The 17,093-nt window shown below is 46.9% G+C and overlaps 1 protein-coding gene across 4 annotated transcripts in view; it reads left to right on the top strand.

The window, feature by feature from the left end:
* Positions 1–6,942: 6,942 nt before the first annotated feature.
* The window catches only part of Rapgef2 (Rap guanine nucleotide exchange factor 2), a 202,411-nt gene continuing 192,260 nt past the window's right edge, over positions 6,943–17,093 (top strand). For 3 of the 4 annotated variants that reach the window (XR_012908114.1, XM_075950921.1, XM_075950922.1), the window contains exon 1: positions 7,033–7,242. Coding sequence is in view for 3 of the 4 variants with exons in the window: in XM_075950921.1 (XP_075807036.1) it covers positions 7,174–7,242 (69 nt within the window). In the remaining variant the exon portion in view is untranslated. Of the gene's footprint in view, positions 7,243–17,093 lie in introns of all 4 variants that reach the window. The other variant, XM_075950925.1, reaches the window with a different exon arrangement.

Below are 17,093 nucleotides of genomic sequence, written 5' to 3'. Positions count from 1 at the left end.
AACAAATATTAAACAAGCACGACTTCGGGGTGATTATTAGTATTGCCAGTTGAAAATTCACAGCTGGCCAAGAATACATTGTTTATTGTTGTTGTCATTGTCGTTGTTGCTGTTCAAACAACTTTGATTTTGAACCACTTCGGGCAGGCAGCTGTACTCCAGCGTGTCGCATTTACCCTTGAACACCACCTGGAGACCAGAGCTGGCAATTGATGAGGTGATCTTCTTCTTTGGAACTCATACAGATCCTTGCTTTGCATTCCCTGCCCTGCATTGCCCGGTTTGCACAATTTTGCTGTGTCTCTTCACCTTCACACAACTTGTAAACCTAGACATGACCTTACACAATGTTTAATTATGAAATTATTGCTTCTAACTTTGCATGCTACAGATGGAAGGATTATTTTTCCTTTCTGAATTACCAATTTGTACATCCTCAATCGTGGCTGTCAAGATGGCTCAGTGGATAAAGGCACCCGCGGCTGAGCCTGATATGAATTCATCTTGAGTCCTATGTGGTGAAAGGAAAGAACAATTTCTGTAAGCTGTCCTCTAACCTCTACATACAAAACATAAATAAATAAATAAGTAACGTAATACATTTTTAATGTACTTACTCATCGCTTCGATTTATTATTCTGTGGTATTTATGCTAAGTTTATAACACTATCCCAATTTTACTTATTTTCAGGCTTGAAAAGACTTCAGTTTGCACATCTTGCTTTTGTTTGTGGTTTATTTATTTACTTTTTCTTATTTGAGACAGGGTTTCTCTCTGTAACAGTTCTGGCTGTCCTGTAACTTGCTTTATAGACCAGGCTGACCTCGAACTCACAGAGATCCGCCTGCCTCTGTCTCCCAACTGCCTCGATTAAAGGTGTGTGCCATTACGTCCGACTCACTTTGTTTATCTTAACTACAGCATTTATTAGTTCCTTTAAAATTGGCAGAGTGATTTTGCTATACATTATTTGTGTGTGTGTGCGTGTATGCATGTGCGTGTGTGCATGCATGAGTGCACGTGCATGCTTGTGTACGTAAGTGTGTATGTGTATGTGTGCATGTGTGTGCACGTGTACTTGAGTGTGTGTATGTCCGTGTGTGCATGTGTTGTGTGTGCGTGCGTGTGCGTGCATGTGTGTGCGTGTGTGTGTGTATGTGTGCGTGAGTGTGTGTGTGTACTTGAGTGTGTGTATGTCCGTGTGTGCGTGTGTTGTGTGTGTGTGCATGTGCGTGCATGTGTGTGCGGGAGTGTGTGTGTGTGTGCAGGTGTGACTATAATATGGAGGAGAGTGGCTGAAAGTCAGAGAACTAACCTAGGGAGGGAGTTCTTCCTTCCGCTGTCGATTCTAGGATGGGAACGTCCTTTCTGTTCTTGAGGCAGGGTCTTACGTAAGCAAGGCTGGCCTCAAAGGTAGTCAAGGATCACCATGAACTTCTGATCTCCCACGTGCTGAGATTACATGAGATTATGATGCTCTATGGGGTCCAGTTGGTTTCTGCAGTCTTAAGGATCAAACCCCCAGCTTCAGGCATATTAGGCAAACACTGCCAAATACGTCATGCCCCAGGCCCGACAGACTGATTTGGAACCGCAATTCCATGAGCACTTTATAAAAATCGATGCTAAACACACAGCCATCAATAGAAGGCATTGCTTGTGGTCAGAAGTATAGCTATGTTTTTCCCTCCAGAAATGTTAGCCCCCACCCTCCAGCTCTCTTACAGTAGAAAGAACCAAGTTTTTCCACCTCAGTGCTCCGATATTTCAGACCCAAAGAAAGCTAGGAAGGAAAGCGGTTGTGTCAGCATGAGAGATTTAACAGTGTGACTGAGCAGAGTGCTTTTGCTAGTTTGTATATTGTTTGATTTATATTTTTAATTAATTTTATGTGCAGGTAGAGCCATGATAAAACATTGATGAGTCAGGGGAAAATGTATCTATGTGACATGTCATTCTGATCCGTGAGACAGCCATCCTTCACTCTGAACTGATGCCGCCTCTAAAATCAAACTCAGGATTCTGACTCTGATTGTGCCTTGATATACTGTATCCAACCCCTCTCAAGGCCTCTAGCCCGAGACCAGCCTTATATCCCCGGCTGTCAGTCACTGCGCTCCCCATAGAGACCCTCTGGATGCTGCTGGCAAGTGAATTCAGTGTTTGCTGGTGGAGCACACAGACTGAGAATGACTCAGGCTCTAAATTAGCTTCAGCTCTCCTGAGATTCTACTCATCTGACCTTAACGGTTAAAGGAATTGGAAAAGTGCATATTTCTGAGGAAGGAGAAAGTTTGAAGAATCAAGCTCTCAGACAGAAACCTGGCCTTGTGAGGGTTACACAGCTGGGCAAAGGTGGAAGGCAGAGGAAGCTCTATTCTAGTAGAGCAGGGCAGCTTTCTGGATCTTTCCATCACCTCACCTCCTCCGTGGAAAGGCAAGTTATTTAAAATAGTGCCTGGCATATGACACAAGCAGCTACTCATCTGTCTGTCCCTTTGAAGGAATGAGACAGTGTGCAGTCTGTAGCAAACAGGCAATGAATAAATATTGAACTGAGCACTAGGTTCTGAGAAGGTTTTAATGAGGATCTCTCCCAATCTTCTGTTGTATGTAGCCAGACTCCTAGAAGCCTAAAATACAAAACCCCAAATGACTCACAACGCCTAATCTATACAACATGCTTAGGGATGTATTAGAAAAAAACCTTTAAAGCTATAAGTAGATATTATCTTCAAGCCAGATCTTGAAATATTTCTCTGGATTTATCATCACATTTTCTAGATGGATGAACGAGCACAGGACAAAAAGCCCCTCATTTTTACACCTGCCAGTTGGAGGCAGCATAAGAGATGACATGCTTCGATTATGGGTTGCTTGTCGTAGGAGTACTAGCTGGCATGTTGTCAGACCCGTGCTTGATTCTGGCTAGTTACACCCAGCGCAGCCCTGATGCTCACACGTGAAAGCAGCATTGCACGGCAAGGATTGGGTGTCCTGGATTCCGAGTGGTGATAGCTTTGTTGACATATGTAGATAGGTAGATTATAAATAGCGAGGATATTGGCTTTAATTGATGTTAAATGATGGCTTATAAGTTGAACCCGAGTTAGTCATTTTGTTGGTGCATAAGGCATACTATTAGGCCTTACCTAAAAGGTCATTGGTACAGTTCCGTATCACAGTGGAGTACCAAGAAGGGAGGGGAGGGGAAGAACAGAGGGAGAGAGGGGGGGGAGGGAGGGAGGAAGGGAGGAGAAGGAGGAGGAGGAGGAGGAGGAGGAGAAGGAGGAGGAGGAGGAGGAGGAGAGGAGAGGAGAGGAGTGAGGTTTGGAGGTGGGATTCGCAATATTCTGGCTGAGATTTGGCTGAGAATGTTGCAGCCCAGGGGGTATGTTTTGCGGGTCCCTCTTTGCATATCAACCTTTCCCATGAGACAAGAAATTCACCAGCTCTAAACTCCTGCTTTGCTACTTTCTGTCCTTACCAACCATAGCTACAAAGTGTCCCAGGGAGAGGCTGTGGGTGACATTTGTGAGGCAGGTGGTATGGTTTAACTGCACACTTGGCTGACTTCAAATGTTGAGTCCTGGTGAAGCATCCTGGTGAAGACGCAGGAGAGGCAGACCGAAGAGGAGTAAGGTGTGCAGGCCAGCAGTCAACACTCCCTACACCCGGACTTACCTGGTTCAGTTGTGGCTTTCAGAGTTTACTATAGGGAATAGGAGGCCCCTGTGTTAGCTTGCTCCAGATCACTCCAAGGCTAAAGGCAGGTCAGGAACTAGGGCAAATCACAGCCCATTTTATTGCCAGTTTCCCCATCTGTAAACAGGATGATAATAACTGTCCACAAACCTCAAAGGGTGGGGATGACGAAAATGATCTTAAGAATAACAACCCTCTGTTGAGTTCATACTATGGCTCAAACACCATGCAAGATACTTTGCATGTGTTGTATTTGATACTCATAAATCTTCAGGGCATGTAAATGCTTTCTATTTGTAGAACAGAAAACAGTCTCAGGGGGGTTTGTTTCCTCTTGCATTTCTCTACTTCATGTATCTATCTGATAATATTAGTTGATATAATAAGGATATAGCAGTCAACAAAATAAGTAAAAATTATTGGCTTTCAAGCTGACATTACAATGGAGGGGGGTCAAAAAATAATAAATATAATATGTGGGGTGTGAACTGGTAAATAAAGCCAGGAACATAGGCTATCCAAGTATGGGGGAAATGACATTTGACTAAAGATATTTGAGAGGAGAATAAAGGAGGTGAGAAACAACATTCTGACCTTTACATATGTTTTCTTTTTCTCTGGGTGGTGGGGGTGGAATGGGGAAGGTAGAGAGAAGGCAGTAGAAGGAACAGCAGATGGGAGGCCCAGAGACCAGAGTTTGCTTACGTCTCGAGAAACAGCATGGAAGCCAGAAAGCGAACGCACTGGAGGAAATGCATGGGGGAACATGATAGATGTTCGGCAAGGCCAGAGAGAAGTCAGGACAGGGGACTATGCTCAGGGGTCACTCAGGACCACAGGGGCGTAGGCTTTTGGGGTGAATGCCATGGAAGATAAGCAAAGACTCAAGTGGGGTGAGGACAATCACTTTGGCTGCTGTGTTGAAAATGGCTCTTTGGAGGAAGAAGAAGAACAACAACATCAACAACAAAAATGGGTACAAGACGTGACTACTGCAAAGTGTCGTCAGGGGATAATACTGCTTTGGACTAGGATCGTGGTAGGAAAGGTGGTAGAGATTAGAACGCACATCTATTAGCATTTTGAAAGTTGAGTTAGCAGGTTTAACCCAACTTTGTTGCATAGAGGAGAAAGAAATCAAGAAGACACTAGGGTGACCCCTCCCACCGGGATGGTGATAATAGCACAGGTAATAATAGTGTGTTATTAATTGGGAAGGTGAAGGCTACGGCTGGGGTACATTTGGGGAAAGAGACGTGGAACCGGATTTGTACACACTCTCTGCAATGGTGACTAGACTCCAGGTGGGGATGCCAGGTATATTTTTTCACATCATCGGGTCTGAATTCTTTTTCTGTTTCGTTGCCTTTTGTTTGTTTGTTTGTTTTTTCGAGACAGGGTTTCCCTGTAGCTTGGGAGCCTGTCCTGGAACTAGTTCTTGTAGACCAGGCTGGCCTCGAACTCACAGGGATCCCCCTGCCTCTGCCTTCTGAGTGCTGGGATTAAAGGCATAAGCCACTACTGTCTGGCTGTTGACCTGGCTGACTCTGCTGAAGAATGTTTGTTGGTAATCTACTTCCACAAAGTAGGAAGCAATTGTAGCAAAAGCAATACAAAAGGATCTGTTAGATACACTTTGCAACTTAGACTCAGTTCTCTAAGATTCGGTTGGGCACGTAGGTCCTTTCTTTTGGAAGCTATGCAACTTGCTTAGGGCAGTGTAGGTGACTAAGGACGCCCCCCGCCCCCCTGGTATCTGACAGCCTGTCCCAATTGGTTACAATAAATTGGGTGCTGAAAAAGCATGCTTTTTTTTTTTTAAAGTTCAATGTAGTAGCTCCCAAGAAAAAATAACAATCGTCTTTAGTCTCCTTGCAGATTTCAAAACACAGCAATCTGACTTCAGGCTGACGCTGCACACCTCAGGCCTGGACCCAGAGGGATGAACCCGCAAGAACAGGGAGATCTTACCACACTAATATAGGCTTTGTACCGGGCAAGTCTGGATCGGAAACTCGAGATCCTGAGAAGGTGCTCTGCCCAGTGGGAGGCAAAGTCCAGTCTAGTAATAGACATTCCTGATTATGTTAGAGAACTTGCCATCGTGGCCTCTTGCTCACGACGGGCTAACCTGTTTGTCTGTCCGAGGTGGTATCAGCTCTGGGGTCGGAAAGCAGTATTCCCGTTTACCTAATGCAGGGGTCATTTAAGGGCTTAGGTGTCAGTGAGCGCGGAAGGCAGGAGGGCAGCACCGTCCTTGCAGTCATAACAAATAAACAGACTCCAAGGAGGTTTTTTTATTTTATTTTATTTTTTTGCTACCGAAGCAAAAGCCCAGTCCAGTCCTAGGCTCGGGAAGACCCGCGACTGCAGCAGAGTCCCCGCGGGGACCTCTCCCGGGTGGGGTCAGCTTCCAGTCCCGGGCGGGGAGGGGAAGAGGCCACGCAGAGGGTGGGCAGGGTGCATCGGGACCAGGGCGGCGGGGTGCGGCTGCTCAGCTACGGGATCGGCGGTCGCAGCAGCCCCGGCTGCGAAGGCGCCGGTAGCACCTGGCCCCGGCCGAGCGCGGCTCGCAGCGAGGGCGCGGCCCCGCCAGGCCAGCGAGGGGGGCGGGCCGGCGCCACGGGGCGCTCCGCCCCCGATGATGCGGCGGCCTCCGACTGGCCTCCGGCCCGTCACTCACTCCTCACCATGGTTGCAGCACAAAGCAACAAGCCCCGGAGGCCGCTTCCTCCCTGAAGAGCGGCTCGGGCGGCCGCGGAGGCGCTGGAGAAGGAAGAGGCGGGGAAGAGGAGGGCGGTCGCGGCTCGGCAGACGCTCGGCGGGGCTGCGCGCTCCGCTCTCGGCCTCGCGCCCGCCGGGGACCCGCGCCCGGCCCGCCGCGCCCGCCGCGCCCGCCGCGCCCGCCCGCCCGCTTGCACGGACGACGCAGAAAGTTGCCAAGAGCGCGGGGGCCGCGCGGGGAGCAGCCGCGCTCGGGCGCCGATGGGGGCGGGCGGCCGGAGCTGCGCGGCCCGCGGGGATGCAGCAGCAGTCGGGAGGCGCGGCCGACAGTAGACGGAGGCGCGGCGCGGCGGTGGCCGAGGCCAGCGGGCTCGGTGGCGCCCGGACCTGAGGCTCAGCGCGCGGCCCTCCCGGGACGCGTCAGAGCGAGCGCGGCCGGAGCGCGTCGAGCTAGGGCCCCGCCGGAGAGGCCCCGCCCGCCGTTGCTGCTTGCACCTCCCTAAAAATAACTCGGCCCGCCGGGGCCAGCGCGAACGGCGACGGTTCCCCAGCGCAGCCCGGCCGTCGCCGAGTCCGGCTCCACGGACAGCGGGCCGCGAGGAGGAGAGCAGCTCGGGGCTGCACGGACCCTCGTGCTGTCTGCGCCCCGGCCCCGCGCCTGGGCTGCTTTCCCTCGGGCAGTGGCGCTGGGCCGGGTGGCCGGCGAGTGTGTGGAGCGGTCCCGGTGCGCCCCGCAGGGGGAGATGGCGTCCTACGTGGATAATAGCTTCCGCCAAGCGGTGATGAAGAACCCCGCCGAGAGGACCCCCCAGGTGAGAAGCGCGGCTAGCCGCCGAGGGTTGGTGTCTGCAGACTGCGCCCTTCCAAGGACCCGGCACCACTGGGCTGAGGAAGCAGCCCGTTTCCCCATCGAGGACTTCCCCTGCCCCAACTTCCAAGGGCATTCTTTTCAGACCGTCCTGCGATTGTTGCCCTCTCCTTTGCTGTCCTTTACGCTGCGCTCCCTGTGACTGACCTTGCCCATGGGTCTGCGGGGACGAGGTGCTGTCTCTAGGGCTTGTTTCTCTCGGGTCCCATACTACCGGGCCTCTGTGAGTCTTGGGGTCCGGTCTTACCTCCTCGGCCAGCCAGGTACTGTTTCCCTGACTGCAGGCTCAGTTATTCCCTTACATCTCTTCCATCTTTAGAGTTTAGGGGTGTTTCAGGAGCTGTTAGAAGGAACTGTGGTGCAAAAGTCTGATCGTTGTGAGCCTTACAAAGCGAGACACCGAGGCTCCTGTCTTTCTTTCCCACTTTTACTTTCTTGAAAGAGGGATGCTGCTTTCCACCGAAGGGAAGAAGTTGACAGCTAGGCTAGCGCTTTAAATTCCAATTGTAGACGTAACTGCAGAACGGGCGTATTCAGTTCCCTCTTCCTCTCAGGGCAGATTCTTTGATTTACACAACCTTGCCAAAATTAGATAAGTGGTTAAGCTTTACACATTTGTTGATCCTCAGGTTTCTTTTATTTTTAAACGGAGACATTGCTGGTGGGTTGGACTTGATTTTCTTAGGTTTGGATTAGCGAGGGAGGAGCGTTATAAAAATGTGGTTTGATTTCTTTTGCTTCCTGGATAATGACGTGCATCTCTAAATGTTGGGGTGGTGACTTCAGGGGATCCTGCTTGCCAGCCCTGTAGGCAAATAAATAAGGTCTGCAGATCCTTGGGGCCAGCAGTAAATACAAGGAAGATCTGAGAGTTGAAAAAAGTTGCTTTGCTTGGGAGGCGTTGGATGCCATCTGTCAAAAAAAAAAAAGCATGTCTTTCTCTAATGATGATTATTTAATGGCAAGGGAATAAAATAAAATAGAATCTTTCATTGGCTGCCTTTGGACCAGCACCAAGAATGGCACCTGGTCCTGTTTTTGGTGGTTCTCTTTTTGCTGGATGGAGGTGTCATGTGTGGGAAATGTGTCTAGATTACATATTTGCCAAACCCATGGAAGATGAGCTGTAATTTGACAAGAACGTTCATTTACGTGTCTCCAGAAGTGCCTCTGCTAAAGGGCAGTTTTTATCCGGCACTGGGCATGCCCTCCTTTGATCCTGGCGGCGGTGCCGCTGCCCTTCTTGCGCTTCCGTCATCAGTGTTGGTGGAAACCGTCCGTTGTACCCATTTTCTACTCTGGAAAAGGCACTCCCAGTTGACTGTGTAGGCAGAGCTACTTTCCTGAGATCTCCCAGTTCCTTTCAAGAACAGAGTTTGAAGTGCCAAGTGAAATTACACGCGCAGAGGACCTTAGAGCCCAGCAAGGCTGGACAGAAAGTGATGTCACAGGCCTGGAGTAGGAATTGGACGGGGGCATGGTGTGCAGAGTTGACTTAAAAGAATAACAGCGAAAGGTCTTATCAGGTGTGTCCCTGTGGAGGGGCAGGGAGGTGGGGGAAGAGGGGCAGTCACCAGAGCAGTCTGGAAGAGACAACACTTGCTCTCCTTTGACAGCCTGTGGTTTGGCCAAGTAAATGGGCGGTTGTTAGGTTTCCCTGCTGCTCTGCCAGTGCTGTGGAATATAGAAACCGACCCAGCAGAGGACTCCTGGCCCAGCGAGAAGGAGGGCGGTTACCTGCAAGCTGAAAGCGCCATTGAAGACCTGGGAGCTCCACAGGTCTTTCCCCACCGACCTCAGGAGAAGCGGACAGAGAATCCTGCCAGCTCAGCAGTGAACATTCCCAGTTGTCAGCCTGCTAACTTGGCTGTTCGTTTTTACTAGTGCAAACCCACACCTTTGTTTATCGTCTTCAAGAGAAATTAGTTAGAAATATGGGTGCTTTCCCGTCCTTACCCAAGTTGTCAAAGATGATTTCTCTAGAATTGGCGACCTCCTTGAGTAGAAAACATGCTGTGTTGGCACACCAGTGGAAGGGGTTCCTTGTGCAGTGCGTTCTCGTGGAGGCTTGTCTTTGTAATATAACTAAGACAGCCTCGTGGCATAGCTTGAGATGACCGGAAGAGCAAGAACGAGGGAAACTTGGCTGTGGACTCTCGTGCTTCTGAGGGCTGACTTGATAAAGTGAACGTGTCAGGCAAAAGCAGAAGGTGCTTGAAAAGAATGAAAGAAAACATTACTTATTCATTCTTGCTGGAGTCCGCTCCCCCTCCCTTGCCTCCTTAGCCCTTTACCAGACTCTCTGAAGACAAGTTCTGTATGTGGGTCAGTCAGTTGCTTCAAAGTCTTTTTGACAGCTACACCCGTGCAGTTAAGCAGTCGATGCTTAGCGCATCTGAGGCTGGAGAGTCGTGGGGATTTGACACTTAAGAACTCTTCGCATGTATCCGTGAGGTGGCGAGCCACTCTAGGCATGGCCCTGGAAAGCGGGGAATGGGAAGGAGAAATACAAGAAAAAATGATCACCTGAGATTTTAGCCAAGAGGCTTCCACTGTTTCACCTGATGTTCTTAGAAGAGGAAGAGTTTTTAGTCCAGTGTTTACTCTGTATTGTGTGTCTGGAAACTTGTCCTCCTTCTTCTCAATGGGGCACTGTGTTCTAAAATAATGTGCTCCCTTGAAAAGAATGAGCCATAAGCATTCTATTGATACCGTTCAATGCACCTCTGTTGAAAACCCGGATTGCTAAGTAACTGTGTTAGCCAATGATTTGGGTTTATGTCTTTAATCACCTAAACGAGAATTGTGGTCACCAAGGCAATTTAATGAAGTTTAAAAGATATAAATAAATTACAAACAGCATTATACCCCAAGGCTTCATATAGTAAATTTTTTTTTGTTAAACTACTTTTATTAACTTGTTGAATTCAGACCCTTTGAAATTGCTTCTGTGGTGTGTTTAAATATTTACTTTCAAAATGGTATGTGTAAAATAATTCTCATCCCATCTCCTCCTAGATATTAATATTTATTTTTCAGTATTAAACTTTTTTTTTTTTTGCAAAGCGACTCAGTGGAATTCACTGTGTCTTAATGACAGCTGAAACAAAATAAAGTAGGCCATCTTGGTAAATTGAAAGTGTATTGAATATACCCATCCTCACAACCCACTACTGCCGAGTATCTGCTGTTTACCTTCAGATGGCTGCGGCCTGCGAGCTTCCCGGTTGGAAGAATAGCGTAATGTATACTGCTGGTCTAGGAAAGGTCAAAATTCAAAACCTACTCAAACAGGGTTTCTGCTGAATGCATGCATCATTGGTAATTGTAAGTAAAATAAATAAACAAATAAACCCCCCAAAGCCCAAAGAAGACAAAACGCAAAACAGCAAATCCTATTGAACCCTGAAAGTCGGGGGCATCCTCATCTGACATGGTTATGCCGCGTATAATAGTATTTCTTGACGTGGTTTCTAGACAGCACTATTGGGAGAGGTGGGGGTGTTCTGAAGCTTATGAGGTGGAAGCCTACTGACTGCCGATGATACAGTGTAATAGTGACTGTAGCTAGTGTTTGAGAACAGGTTTGCCTTGGCTCAGCTGAGGAAGTACATGATTAGGTAGGCCTGCTGCTTTTCAGGGCCCTGGTGGGCTTCAGATGGAGATACAGGGACACATACCCATCTTTTGGTCAGGAAGCAACTAGAGAGGAAGGAGCTGGTGACCTTGGAGACCTCCCGCTGGATCCCCAACTCTTGGGCCCGCTACCACCTCCCAGTTGTGCTTCACTGGAACAAGCCTTCAGCAGGCCTTGAGGGACCACTCAGCACCCACGCTGCAGCCGTAGCGCGCCACAGTGCCGTGTGTTGCTTAGCTGATGTTGGCACAGTAGGAGGGACAGGAGGGATTCGTAGCACAGGTATCACTCTTTGGTTGCTCTGTCCTAGCTAGAGGCTAGCGAGCCGTAGCCGGTCAGCATATGCTAGTGTGTACATCCCTCACCTTTGTGGGTAGAAATAAGAGGCCTGCCATGTTAATTGTGACGGTTTTTATATTTTTGAGGGGAAAGGAAACCTTTTTGTTTTTCTGCGCTGACACGATAGTTAACCGTGTGCTGACCTGGGTGAATGTGCCGCTTGCTGCCGGCCGTCAGGTCTGTCTGTTTTCTCCGTCCATCTTTGAAAAGTTATACTTAGCGTGTGTTGGTGGGCTTTGTGGAGAGGCAGGTTGGGATGTCCAGTGTTCTGAGAGTGAGGCCAGTGTGTCATCTGCAGATGTGTTGGGCTGCATTCTTACCTATCCTGGGGTGCATGGGGCCTGCTGGCTGCAGGTTGGTTTTGTCTATTACATCGTGGGTTTTTGTTTTTTGTTCTTGAGGCCAGGGCTTTACTGTGTAGCTCAAGCTGGCCTATAACTCTTGATGATGCTTCTGTTTCCACTTGTGAGTTGAGTGTTGGCTGTGCCTCCATGTCTGGCTTCATCTTTATATTAAACTTCTTACTTGGGATGGTTGTACAGTGTAGAGTGCTGTGTGGCCGTTTGTGAGCGGCGTCTGGTGAAGCAATATTGCGGTGTCACCGCTAGGATTGTGGTGGGATTCAGTGACCATACAGAGCGATATCTGCCTGACAGAGGAAACGAAGGATCTCCTCTCGTCATTTGGTACATTTTTTTTTTTTGAGTCAGGGTCTTGTGTAGCCCATGCTGATCTCAAGATCACTACATAGCTGAGGGTGAGCTTGACGTGCTAATGTTACAGGCATGCACTGCCGTCCTGCGATTTCTTCATGTTTATAATAACCGCTCCATGCCTACTTCTGGCAACCAGTAATCTGCTTTTTTTTTCTATAATTTTGTTGTTTCAAAACATTACATAGATGAAATCATTCAGTGTGGGACTTTCTGGGACAGACGTCAAATTGCTACAGTTGTCACTCAGTGATTTGGCCTTAAGTTCCTAAAGTACCAGTGATATCTGGGATTGGCCAGATGGATTTAAATTGAGGAGGGAATTACATAATGTTCACAACACAGAGACTTAAGGTCATGTCTTGGGTGAGCCATAGTTCTCATCACGGGAGGATGTGGGATGGCTAAAGAACGCCATTAATTTTTTGGTAGCAATGCAAGTAGTAAAAGTAGCCTTAGTCATTATGGGTCTCTCATTCAGGAAATCAGGGTGTGCACCAATCGGACTTTAGAAGAATCAGAAGGAAGTCCTGTGGACATACTGTAGGCCTTAGTTTTTCTATTCAAGACCCGAGAGGATGATTAGAACCATGGATAGTGCCTCACCTTTTCGTACATGTTCCCCTATACCTTCACATCTATAATAAAACTTAATTTATAAACTGGGTCCAGAACGAGATCCACAATGATAATTGTAATAAAACAGAGCAGTTATAGCAATATGCTGTGATAAAATTGCCAACATGGCTACTCCTGTGCTTTGGGACTGCTATTAAGAAAAGCAAGGTTTCCTGGGATCAGATGCCTTTCACCCATGGTGTGCCTGAAGTAAGAGTTTCGTGACTACAAACCCTGCATTGGGCAGCTGATCTGGTTATCCAGTGGGTGCAGGAACAGGTATACCCAGCAAATGGTGACTTTCTTGCATGTGGTTCCTTCTGGTGGTCAGAATTGAGAGCCTCCAGCAATGAGCTCTGTGTCCACCGTTGCCTTCCTGATGTGATGCATGACATTGGACACTCATGGCCCTGAAGAGGCTTAGTGAGGCTGGGACGTTCCCACCAGACTAGATGCCAGCCTCTTAACATGCAGCAGCCAGCCAGCACTCCTGAGTGACAATTCTGTCTCAGATATCCCACAAAAGTAAAGAGACTCGATTTCCAGAGACTCGAGCGATGGTTCAGAGTACTTACTGCTCTTGCAGAGGGCCAGGGTTCAATTCCTAATACCTGCGTGGTAGCTCCCAGCCATCTGTAACTCCAGCTTCAGGGAATCTAGTGCCCCCTTTCCACCACCATGGACACCAGACTTATTGCACATAGTTACTTACAAGCAGGCAAAACACTTATAAGCATAAAAATAAAATAATACTCTTAAAAAAAGAAAACAAAACAACTTTCAATTTCAGAAAACATGAGGCAGATCCATATTTGAGTGAAACATTTGGGCACTACTTTCTGGAAGTGCTGGAGGTGTGGACATTGAAGAAATGCACAGGGCTTCACAGTTTGGAAAAGAATAAAATATCATGTATAGCCAAATGCAGTATGGAATTATGGATTTTGGACCACAAACACAAAAAAAAACTGAATCCTATCAGATGGAATCTCAATATTTAAATTTTCTTACGCTTGTTTTAGATGTTACCCTAAGGCAACGGTTCTCAACCTTCCTTAGACTTGCAACCCTTTAACAAAGTTCCTCATGTTGTGACCCCCAACCGTAAGATTATTTTGTTGCTACTTCATAACTTTAATTTTGCTACTGTTATGAATCGTAACTGCAGAAAATGTGATATTTGACCCCCAAACGAGTTATGACCCAAGGTTGAGAACCATTGCCCCAAGGGGACCTCTGTGTGGTGCGCATGGGATCTTTGAACTATTTTATAGAACATTTCCTTTGGTTTTAGTTTGTATGTGTGTGTGAGGAGGTCAAAGGATAACGTCGGGAGTAGCCTGTCCTCCTCTCTCACCCCGTCTGAGGCAGGGTCTGGTTACTCTCCTGTCTACTCCTCTCATCTCTCTATGGAAGCAGCGGGTTTATAACGGGCTCCCGTGGCTTTCTTTACTTAGCTTTACGTGCCGATTTGAACTCACATCCTCACACATACCCTCCTTCTAGCCCTTATAAAGCTTTTTTAGACTAAGCTTTTTAAAAACGAAAGTTAGAAAAAGGATGTAAAATGTTTGGAGCACCTTTGTGACCCTGGAGGGGAACTACCAAGTTTCAAATAATCTTTTTCCTGATGAGTGATTTACTCTTAATGAGGAGCCCTGGATCTTTCATCTGGATTTTTATTTTTCTGTTTCTGTAGTGCGGGGAATTGAGTCTTTTAATTTGGTACCTTGTGTCTACAGTGCAAACACTACACCACTGAGCTGTGTTCTGTATTCCCACCTCTGTGTGTTCTGTTTGTTTGTTTTGTGATTTTGAAACAAGGTCTTACTGTCCAGGCTGGCCTTAAACTCACTGCTGTAGCCCAGGCAAATATTCAATTTATAGTCTTCCTGCCTCAGCCTTTGGAATAGCAGGCCTGACTAGTTACAGTTACTGTTGTTGTTGTTTTAGGTTTGTTTTATTCTGTTTCGTATGTGCTTTGTCTGCATGTCTGCAGTGTGCATGGCCGATGCTCATGTATGCCAGAAGAGAGTGTTTGATTGCTTGGAACTGGAGTCACAGTTTTTAGTCATCTGAGTACAGGGTGTGAGACACCATGCTGGGCTCAAGTGTATATATGTATATATATATATTTAAATTTTTTTTGTTTTTACTTGATAGTTCTAGTAATTACATTTGAGAGAAAAAATGAGAAAGAAAACTTCAGGTCAAGTTTTGAAGTGATTAAAATCTTACAAAAACCGAAAACTGTTATAAACATCGAGCTATGACCTAAATCTATTTAACATGTGATTTTTTTGGTATAATTATTTGGATTCTGCCAAGCAAAACATTTTGCGGTGTTTCCCCTCCCCTCCATGCTACATTACATAGGTTTGCAAACTTCTTTTGTAGGTAGTCTCACTGTGTAGCTCGTACTGGCCTTGAACTTGTAATCCTCAGCTCAGCCTCCACCCACAATGCTGCAGTTACTGGCCTGTATTCCTGCAGTAGTTTTACCCTTGTGAGTAGTGTTGGGAATTGAACACAGGGCTTCTCCCTTATTTAATTTAATTTTATTTATTCTTTATAGTCTACATAGCAGAGATAGGCCTCAAATTGATCATCTACCTCTCAAGCTCTGGGATTCCAGGCATACCCCATGCCCAGAGACCATTTTTTTTTTTTAAAAAAAAAAACACATTCAAATTTATTAGGAAATGAATGTAAAAAGTATTCGAGTGGTAGTTTTGATTACATTTTTTAGATACTGTATTTGAAACCACTTGTTGTATTTAAACATTTCCAAACAAGTAGAAGCGAGTGTTGAAACACTGGTGAGCGGAGAAACTGAAGTACAGTATGGTAAATACCAAGAGTTGAGGGAAGGGAGACTGGCGGCCCTGATGTTCCAATTACTGGTATCTGATCCCCCACAGTGCTTTGCATGGATCTGAAAGAAACCGATGCTCTAGCTTTGGAAACATCTCATGCATGCTTATTTCTTGGACTTGGGATACCACAGACTTCGTTTAGATGTAGCCAGTGTACTCTGAGAACCCCAAATTCCTTATTCCTGAATGTGAACCTCCAACCCTAATCTTCCTCGGAGACTTTGATTTGGGGGTGGGTGGGAATTCCTGTCTCGATTCCATTTTCTCTGGTGTGGTTTCAATCTATAGCACAGTTATTCTTAACTGGCAGGCGTCGGAGTCAAGCCGTTTCACTTTAAAAGCCCTCGCTCTTAACTGTGAACTGGCACGGCTGCTTTCCCTTGTAATTACAAGTTTATATCTTTAATTTGGTTCGTGGGATTGTTGCAGTGTATTTCTTTCTGTCATAGGGCGTTTTGATACTGGACTTGTCAACGTCCTGGTTTATGGCTCCAGCCAGTCACTTGGCCTTGTTTGGGGCTCAGGCTTTGGCACTGCAGGAACTAATAGTCTCCTAACACAGTGTGGCCCTGACCTTGGCTGGCCACATGCATGCTTTGCCATCTAAGCCCGGCGGAATAAGTGTAAGCTTGATAGTCTTTATTTTCATTTAATAAACATTTTACTTTTATGCTTTATAAAAGCAGATGATAATCTGAGTACCTTGTTAGCTTTGTCTCACCTTGCTAGCTGTGTTTTTCTCAAAGGCTTTTAGTCTTAAATACTGCATGCATGCATGTATGTGTGTGGCATGTTGTACGTGAGTAAGACGAGGGTGTTGTCTCCCCTGAAGCTGGAATTACAGGCATCGTGAGAGTCTGACATGGGTGCTGGGAACTGAATTCCACTAAGCGTTCTTTCTAGCCCTTTGTTAAAGATGAGGAAAAAATTACAGTGGACAGAAATAATGATGCCACAAACTCCATATTGTTGTCTCCGGAGTGGAGCGCGTCAAACGTGTTTGCCCTTATTTCTGTTTCCCAGCATTTGGCACTTACCACTCTGGCCATGCTTTTTCATAGATGACCTCTTACTATCATTTTATCTTATAGTTTATCCTCCTGAGTGGTTTATAGTAAGTTGGTTAGGTAGGCTTGAGCAGAGCCTTGATTACATTAGAATTACATTAGTGTACAAATTACACAACACTGAACACACAGTGGCTGGTGGCCTGATAAGAAATCTAAAGCTCAGTAGTGCTAGGTTGGGCTTAGGGTGTTGCGAAGGATCACAGGATGACTTAGTCCTCAAAGGCACGGGTTCAAGGTTGCACTACCAACTGGGAAAGGGAAGGGGTGAGGATCCTTTTGGCAAAGGTTCTGTTCTGTCATCCTCTATATTCTTATGGATACCCCGCCCCCATCCATGGCCTCTCCTACCACTGCGTCGGACCCCTAGCCCTGTTTTTATTTTGCAAGGGTTTGTGTAAGTTTTTGTTGCTGGCCAGAGCTTTGCCTGATGCTCTTGTCTTGCAAAGGTTGTTGGATATTTGAGTGTTTTAGAGCCTCTCAATACAGAGCTGCGGGGAAGAAAGAGATTGAGATTAATGGCTACTGTGAGCAGATAGTATTTG

Source organism: Microtus pennsylvanicus, chromosome 16 (assembly GCF_037038515.1).
Source record: "Microtus pennsylvanicus isolate mMicPen1 chromosome 16, mMicPen1.hap1, whole genome shotgun sequence".
Classification (NCBI taxonomy): Eukaryota; Metazoa; Chordata; class Mammalia; order Rodentia; family Cricetidae; genus Microtus; species Microtus pennsylvanicus.
This window is presented reverse-complemented; position numbering and strand designations above follow the sequence as displayed.